This window comes from Leptonotus elevatus, chromosome 8, assembly GCF_054856555.1.
Source record: "Leptonotus elevatus isolate MCC_2025b chromosome 8, RoL_Lele_1.0, whole genome shotgun sequence".
Classification (NCBI taxonomy): Eukaryota; Metazoa; Chordata; class Actinopteri; order Syngnathiformes; family Syngnathidae; genus Leptonotus; species Leptonotus elevatus.
In genome coordinates, this window is record NC_141246.1 from 21,686,034 (window position 1) to 21,695,519 (window position 9,486).

The 9,486-nt window shown below is 40.8% G+C and overlaps 1 protein-coding gene across 1 annotated transcript; it reads right to left on the minus strand.

Moving 5' to 3' along the window:
• Positions 1-293: 293 nt before the first annotated feature.
• Positions 294-8,508, minus strand: LOC147170203 (E3 SUMO-protein ligase CBX4-like). Its single transcript, XM_086084015.1, has 5 exons — positions 8,249-8,508; positions 8,072-8,115; positions 7,665-7,730; positions 6,105-6,171; positions 294-2,924 (listed from the first exon to the last, which is right to left on the minus strand). Exons 1-5 carry the CDS (start codon positions 8,315-8,317, stop codon positions 1,518-1,520), a joined length of 1,653 nt encoding a protein of 550 aa, XP_085940141.1. The 5' UTR covers positions 8,318-8,508; the 3' UTR covers positions 294-1,517.
• Positions 8,509-9,486: the final 978 nt, after the last annotated feature.

Consider the following 9,486-nt stretch of genomic DNA (forward strand, 5'->3'; position numbering starts at 1 on the left):
TACATTTGTTCAACAATTTTCTTTTTAGTCTTAAGTTGATTCAACTATTCTCTTTTACAGTTGGGTCAAAGTAACACAATTATGGGTACAAAATGGACAGATCCACTTAATGGGACAATTTGACCCAACTTTCTGGGTTGTTTTATACAAAATGACAAAAAATTTCGAACCAAGTAGAAGATCGGTCAATTTTTTTACCCATAGTTGGGTTCTTTTTGACCCAACTGATTTTAGAGTGTAACAGTCAATATGCAAACCAATGTAAAAGTTATAACATCAACCCAGAGACCATCTTTAACTTGCAAATAATTTTATTATTGCAAAACTTAGGAAGCATTCACTTCGCCTGCACACAAAACATGAAAGTGCAACACTGCACCCCCCTCAATGCACCCAAATTACATGTTGGAATGGTTGTGTTAAAACATGCCATATAAAGTGAGAGGCATACAGTATAATGTAAGACACAAGCGGACCTATCTGTACATGCTTGTACAATCTTTTGAGATTGCCACCGTGAAGTTCTTCGATAAGGGTTTGATATGTGCTTATGAAATACATGCTAAACCCGCCGAGCAGATGTGTGGGCCACACAGAGCGTGGAGAGCAGAATGATAGATTACCCAGGTGGTGGTACGAATCGGATCTCAACTAACACATAGATTTGTGATTGTGATATTTCACATGAAGAACTCCCATTGCAGTGCTGCAAACAATAAATTAAATCAATGCTTGTACTGCCTTTCAATGGAGCATCCAAGTGTCAGGCAACACCAACAGGGACAAATAATAATAATATAAGCAACATTGATCAAGTCAAAAATACAAATGACACTTCTTGACAAAGGTGCTTTCAATGTTTCCAAACAGCATGTATCTATCTGTCCACCTGTCCACTCTTTTTGCTAACACGCACGCACACATACAGTGTATATTACCATGTTTCAATATAAATGTCTTCCATACAAACATTTCCATAAAGCCTCTATTCTTTGTGTTTGAATGTAGACTGTAGCGAGCACAAGCGGGGAAAAAAAACATCAACAAGAATCTATTAAGTGCATTTTCAGTTCGTTCTAACATTCGTTGCTTTCTGAACTAAGTTTGAAATTACTGCATGTGCTAACATCACAACAAATACGGAAGAGGATTAGGGTCAGTGAAGAGAGGGGAAAAAAAAGGTTGGCAGTATTCTCACTTTATTCTCAGAATTCTGACTTTGTGACGTAGACCTATGAATTGTGGGGTCGTAGTCAGAATTCTGAGAATAAAGTCAGAATTCTCACTATAAAGTCAGAATTCTATGATTAAAGTCAGAATCCTGCCAACCTTTTTTTTTTCTCTCTTCAACTGGCGGCCCTAATCCTCTTCCGTAACAAATGACATGTCATGCAGGAAATAAGCAAAAAAAGCAGTAAAGAATCCAAATTCTTGTTGAGTTGTACAAAATGATATCAAAACTGTTTGCACATTCGAACCTCTGAAAATACAAATATATCTTATGTACATTTAGACAGTTACACTGTAACATACTCCTTGAAGGTAACTGTGAGGCAGTTTGTCGTGATGTCTGTGATGATTATATTCCCAAGGAAGGGCTGGACGGATGGAAACGATGTCTCCACTTTTTCCTTTTCCTCGTCACCAACGCTCGACGAATCAGCTGCGTCCACACTTGCAATATTTTGCGTTTCAGCCTGGGGCTGAATTGCAGTTTGCTCTTTCATTTGCGAGCGCGTCTGTGTTCCATCCTGTGTGCGCAGTTCTGGCTGGCTCACTGCGGAGGCAGCAACTTGAGGCCTGGACTTAACAATGCTCAAGTCAATGGGCTCCTCTTGATCGTGATCAGCATAGTCACAGTACTGCGATGAAAAAGGAGCCTGGAGGCCATTTTGGTCAGTGCTAATGCTTTGTGAGAGTGAGGAGCTTAAAAACCTCTTGTTACTCACATGCTCCTCGCTGCCACTGTCAGAAAGGTGTCGCTTTAATCCTTGAAACTCATCTTGGCTTGTTTTTTTGTCCGTGAATGCGGGAACTCCAGTGTCCAGAGGCGAAGAGGCCAGATTAGGCTTGGGTGTCAATTGTGAAGGCTGATGGGCTGGAAGCAGACACTGACCCCCGACCTCAAAGTGTTGATCCTGTTCCGTCACAGCAAGCTTCGTTTGCTGCTCGTTTTCTTTGGTACAAACTCCCGTGAATCCCGAGACGGCTTTGGGTTTCTTTGCAAATCCATTAACGAGGCCGAGATGTTTGACAAGTTTCATCTTTTCCAGGTGCCTTTCCGTGTCGTCTCCTTGCGAAAACGTCTCCGCGGGCTTGGATTCGCCATTTGTAACCTTTGCCGCCTCTATTCCATTTCCATTTTCCATGTATTTGCTCATGACAATAACAATCCGTCCGTTCTTGTTTTTGTTTTTCACAATTTTGAGTTTACTGCCACTGACATCATTATGCTGTACTGAGGCCTGGTCTTTAGGTTTTGCTTTTTCCAGTTCTTTGTGGCCGTTGAGGTCTGCTGGGAGCTTTTTCAGCTCCATGGTGATGTCCTTGACTTTGGTCAAGACGCCTGAAGTCTTGTCCCGGAACCATTTTTGCTGCAGCACAGGAGGGAGATTGTAGCCCTTGATGGGCCGCTCCGGAGCGTCCACCTCTTTGGGCTTTGCAAACACAGACTCATGCACCTGCAGGCCCGGCTGGTAGTGGTGGTGCTTCTTGGTGTTGAGCTGATAGTAGAACTTGGCACCATTGGCACACTGCTCAGTCTCACCGTCTCGACTCGTGGGCTGGTATTGATGATGCGTCTTGCTGTTGAGCTGGTACTGCTGGTTCTGCGGACGCGGCATTGAAACGGAACAGCTGTCTTCTTGCAGGGAGGACTCGTGAAGGTCAGCAAGTACACTGGATCTCCGGGCGAAAGAAGGGACCTGTTCAAGGACACAGACATTAACAAATATTGCACTTTTGTTTATGGATGAACTTATTTCAAACACTCATAAGAAGCTTATACTCTAAAAACAGTTGGGTCAAAATGGACGGATCCTCTACTTGGGTCTATTTGACCCAACTTTGAGTCAAGAAAGTGTAAAACAACTCATGAATATTAGATAAATTTACTTGGGTAAAAAGAACAAATGTTTTTGTATAAGACAACCCAAAAAGTTGGATCAAGTTGACCCATAAAGTGGATCGGTCCAGTTTTTATCCATTATTAGGTTACTTTTCACCCAACTGTTTTTAGAGTGTAACATAATCTTGGTGTAGAGAGAAAGTAAAAGATTTCTAAAGCAAGTACATAGTCCAACAATTCTAATTTGGATCAGTAAGGAATTTGTAGATAAACTCGGGCTGAAACCTTGGACCTCCAAAATACTCACGGCATGTTTATTTAACCATTCATTTTACATAATCAAAGAGAGCAAGCCATGTTCAATACTTTAGATTGGTCAATAATTTGTAAACAATTTATTTATTTTTTTTTACCAGATTTCGGCCTGACACCAGTGATTACGCATTAATTATCAGTGGTGTCATAAATACAGCCTGTGGGCAATTTGTAGCCCATCATCCATTTTCTAGCAGCCTTCAGCATATCGTTGCTGCTATGTGAAAAACACTTATGTACATCCCCCCACATTTTTTTTTATTTTTACATTTTTGGGAATGTCTGCATTCAGTTTCATCCCCAAAACATAAACATTTAAAAAAGAAAAAAGACAAAAATGGACATGAATGTTTTTGACATAGCAGCGACGATATACAGTAGAAGTACAATATTAAAAACAACTTTTGAAATGTCTTAAAACCTTTTTGTGGTACAGATGTTGAAAAAGTGTATGTATGTATATGTGTGTATGTGTGTTGGGGTAGCACCACCCACATCCCCCCCACATGTGCAACACATGTAGACAGGCACAGAAACTATTTACAACTACAATAGTTAGAACATTTCTCTTCGTAATGCCTCCTCTACTTTCTGCTGTCTGTGTCAAGGTCTGATTTGTGAACATATCATGTTATTGATTGATTAAGATCCTCAAGTAAGCACAGCTTTAAAAATGGGTATCTTAATTCATATTACTCTTGCTTTGATTCGGAATGTTGACTCAGAATGTGCTCAGGGAAGGGGTGTATCTATTCTAGTGGGTTACAGGTGGGCCATCCACCAATCATAAAAAAAAAATCCAGTTTGCCTTGGATGTTTAAATGAAGTTAAAACAAAACGAAAAAAAACAACAAATCAAAATAACTACAATCCTACATTGCTTGATTGATTGGTTATAGCGTGTTCAATCAAATTGGACAATGTCAAAGTGGCCCTTGCATTTTTGATTTCTCTGTATACTGCCCTCGAAGGAAGAAAATTGGACACGCCTGAATTAGATGTTTAGTAATATTTTACAGTATTGCATTGTTCACTGAGAAATGTTGCAAAAATGCCCTGTCGGGGGAAAACCCCCCCAAAACAAGTTATTATCTTCAGAATTTGCCTGAGGTGATGCCCATGTCTTGTGCTGCACTTGATATACTGTACATGCCAGCTAACCTCTCCACCAAAGTAGTTCCTTCCTGTCGCAGTCAGCGTCCGCGTTTCACTCAACCCCCCCGCCATTCACGAGCACCTCTAGCGACATTTGTTTCAAGTGTTTCCTGTGGCAGTGACCTCAGCGAGGAGGAATGCCACCGGCATGCTTTGTGACCCGTCACTGACTTTAGCACGTGTTACCATTGACACATTCCAGAGAGATATAGAAGCAGTCCTCTGACCTTGCGGTGGGTAAAGGATGCGCAAAATGTGACATTCACATTCTTGCAGCTACAGCTACTGTATTTACCTTAAGTCACAATTACAGATACTGTAGTATCTCATTTTGTTCTTATTGTACTGTAAACAAAGAACAAGGTTATACTTCTTTCGCCAAATCTAGCCAACAAGAATTTTTTTTTTCACAGAAGTAAATATTTTGCAGTAAGTTCTAAATAAACGTAATATGTTAAATGGAGTCAATCATTTGAACTTTTTGCTGTTACAGCCTGCCTGCTTTAAGGCCAACAGTCACTAGTGCTGAGGTTAAAAAAACACACCTACTTTGCAAAATGCCTTACTGAAGTAACAGGATTTTTTTCAAGATGAACTTCTTTATTTGGCCTTAGTGGAGGTCTGCATACTGAGTGCCATTTTCATTTATTCTGGGGATCCTGCATTGAAAATTGAATTGAACAGGGACTTCCTAGCAATAAAAAATTACAATACTTCAATTTTAAAGAATAGTCAGATAAGTACGACGGCGTATTAAGGCCACGTAAAAAAAAAAAAAAAATTTTAGAGTGTGGGGGCAATATTCCGAAGAAAAAAAAAACTCGCATATTTGCCACTTTATAGATTCACAAATTTGAAGGTCCACACCCTGAGAATCAAGCATTTAAGCTAATATGTTAAAATGAAAATTTACTTGTACATTTACGTTTCCAGAATTATTATTTACACATTCATACATTTTTGGTATTTTTTTTTTGTCTAAGCAGCTAAGGTGATGTGTCGAATCTGCTGCTCTCCGTCATTCACTTGCATTTACCTAAAGTATGCTAGCTTGTGATTGGTTAGTGTTAGTCAGCTGCAGGGATCAAAAAGTGTTGTCGCTCTAGCTGCCGTGTATGACGAGTAAAGTTTAAATTAAGAATGAATCCGTCTCCATCCTGCCTTTTCATTTTACAAACAGTGTCCCATTAACCACCAACGAATCCTCACATTAGACTAGAGCTACGCTATGTGCATTTCTCGTAAGTTTCTGAGTTTTGTTCTTGCAAATCTGCCTGCCACTTTATAAAGTGGCAAATTTGCCACTTTATAAACTCTCCTATTTGCCAAAAGTGGCAAACTTGCCACTTTATAAAGTGGCAAATGTGCACGTTTTTTCTCAGAATATTGCCCCCACCCACTAAAAAAATATATATTTTTACGTGGCCCTAATACACCGTCGTAGATAAGGACTCGCTATACTGACCTCTTCTGTCTCATGTTAGTCCCCACACTCAACCGAATATAGAATTCTAGTGTTCTGTTGTTGGTACTAATTCTTCATTCCTATGCAGCACTTTTGTCTTACCTGAACCAGAATGTGCTTGGGTTTCGGTCCTCTCTTGCGATAGCCCATCAGCTGCTCTTGACGTTCCCTGTGTTTAAGAGAAACAGTAGGCCGTGAAGGAAGCTGCCTTATATTGAGCAAAGTTGCTGTCACATGGCAACACAATATATCATAAATTATGACGACGTGAGCCCGACTGGAGCTACTGATCTGCAAAAGTGCAACGCTGAAGTCAAATGAGCCTTGTCCCACCAAAAGAACACCCCACTGGTTAGGGTAGAGGCCCTTGTCGACTTTTTCCCCACTCTCTATACTCTTCTCTCCACGGCAGTAACTCAATACTGCAGACAGAAGTGATGTCAGTCCCCTCCCCCATCCTCCTCCCTCACATCTAATTACAGTGACGTATTTTCATAACCTGGCATTCGGACAATTTGGCTCCCCGGAGAGACATGCAATTAGTTTCAATAAAATATCTCCTTTAGCGAGAGACTGAGAGAAAGAGAGTGAGAGAGGGAGGTAATTGTTAAAACAGATGGGAGAGTGATGTCCATGTTAACGTGTGACCTGCGTCTGAAAGGTTGCAGTGTGTGAAAGAACACAAGGGCTTAGAGAAAGGCCAGTGACAGGTTAACACAATATGCATCTAAAATATTCAGTTCCACGCATGAGGCCAGTCAGTCACTTAACAGACTTTTTAGCAGTTAGCCAAAAGTTCACCACAGAAGACTCTCTGCTAATATGGAGCACAAGGATGTTAGTCACATTTGGACATTTACAGATCATGTGATTTATGACTCCAAATCAGTTCAGTGGTAAACAAAAAGTTCATTTCTATGTGCATTTTCTATAAATTAGGAACAGATGAAGACAAGATGTGTAGCCTCATCCTTCCTCCCAAACTAGTACTTCATGGAGATATTGGAATTATACTGACAAAAGCAAGAAATGTGCTTAGAATGTGCTAGGAATAAAACACTGTTGTATTCAATAATACATGTGATGGCAAATGTTTTAAATTGGTGTAAATTTGTTACAATAAAAATGTGGACAGCAACTTTCCACAGTAGCTTGGAATCATTTGTAAAGAAAAACAAATAAAGTAAAAATCCATGTTCTGTGGATGTTGTCGCAGGTGCACGTGATGACTTGATGGTGGCACACAGGCAGCACTCAAGCATGATAACCTGATGCTGACATGCAAAGAAAGATCATGTGACAAAAGGGCGGCTGATGCTCCACTTTGCTCTGACCTTAACCCCGATTTGACCCTCTGATGACACCAGTTTTAATCCTAATCCATTCTTTATGATGGTGTTGAAAAATTGACACGTGAGGCGGACAGTTTATCGTCAACACCGGATTTTCCTGGCTCTTTGCAGAGGCTGCAAAGTTTATGCTATAAACACACGTACATCTTGCTTAAAACATGTTGATGATTGAAAGATGTCAAGTAATGTGTTGAAAACAGGAAAAGTTAGGAACGCTGAGTTTAAACATGTATAGTCATGTTAATGCGTGCTTAATAAAGGCTTTGACACCTGTATGGCTGGTTTGTCCAAAAAACAAAAACAAACTTACCTGTCTTCAAAAGCATCAAGTAGCCTTGGGTCCAGAATGTTCTCTTCCGGTTCCCATGTGTTGTACCTGTTGGGAGAGGTCATAAGTGGACAAACACAAGACACATCGTAACTCGGGGGAAAATGTTGTCAGTGCTTAGTTAAATCACATAGGTGATCATGCTGACACAAATATAGATACATCTACGAGCTAACCACTACTAACTTTGAAGGGCCGACACTGAATGTCAAAACGGAGAGGTGTGTGCACGTCTTTAATTGGGCCATTGTGCATTGCAATCATCATTTGGGCCAACGTACAAAAGATCTCCAAGTGAATACAAGCAACCGCCCATAATCCAACGCAGTCGTTTGTGTTCGAAAGTGACAGTTGCAGTTGTCATTGCTGACGTTTACGGGGTCACTTACTTTGGGGACCATCCGCGCCACTTGACCAGATACTCAACCCTTCCCTGTGAACGGAGAGATAAGCAGCATAAGCAGCGACAAAAAACACGCTCTTCGGCTCATCTAAAAACCATCACGTGTCGTCAGAACATGTAAACAGTCGGCGCTAAGAGGACGCTTCATTTCCATGTGACTAACCTTCCGGCTACGCTTCTTCTCGATGCTCTCCACCGCAAAGACGTGCTCTCCCGCGGCGGGAAGCTCCATTTTCACATTCAAGTGCAGCAGCGCTTTCGTATTCTCTTTGCTTTTTAAACTCCCTCGTTCCTTTCGACTTGCGACACCTTATCTCCTTCAAATGAAAAAAGCACAAGAACACGCCTCGCTTTCCCCTCGGACCTTCGCTCTCTGCAGCAGTGGAAGGCTGGAAACTGCGGCCAGAAAACACTTCATGCAAATAGCCGTTTGTGTGACGTCAGTTGAGGGGCGGGCACAAGGGGGCGGTGTAAGTTGGATGCTGATTTCACGGACGGTTGGACTATTACAAATCTTGAGGGACATTTTTCCTACTAAATAAAAAAAAAACACGTACACAACAATACACTGCAAACAAATTGTGCTGTAGCTGTTTTCTTTGTTTGCAGCAATTTTCTAAGTCCTGCAAATTGAAAATGTGCCTTGCAGTTGCCACACTACACAGAGTATAAATAACTTACATATCTCCTCCCTGCATGCGTGAGAATCAAGTTTAACAAAATGGCTACCAAACAAATGAGCAGTCATTGAAGTAAGGAAGATAGAAAGAAATGTTTTGTAGTGCAAAAGTATATGCCTAACTGTAGACCTTAAACCGTGACAGCACTTTGCCCGTATGACTTCCGGGCTTGTTATAGCTACCTGTTTTGCAAATACTGTATATTGTTTCCAGAATACATTGTGTGGCGCAGTTAATGAAGTTATAGGATGTTAATCCATGTCATAATATGTGTGTGTGTGTGTGGGGGGGGGGGGGGTGTATGTGTGTGTTAGATGAATGTTTGTCGTATTCAGCACTTAAAAAAAAAATTATGTTGGTTTATGGTTTTATTTAAAAAAAATTCAACAAACCGTAACTTTAGGTTGTGTGTAATATAATGACATCCAGGTCAATGCCATGTACAAGTTGCATTGCTCATATTAGGATTGCTTGTTGCCTTGCTGGCTGATTAATTAATCTGACATTACACTTTTTTTTTTTACTTTACAAGATCATTTCGCGGGCCGGAATAAACCTTTTACGGGCCTGATCCGGCCTGCAGGATGTATCTTTGACACCCCTGGTTTAAAGGGTAAGTAACCCCCCCAAAAAAATCTTTTCAATGTGTTCTATGCGCCCCTATAGTCTTAACATGGCATTCTGATTATTATTGTTTGCAAAATCTACCCACTTTTATCCA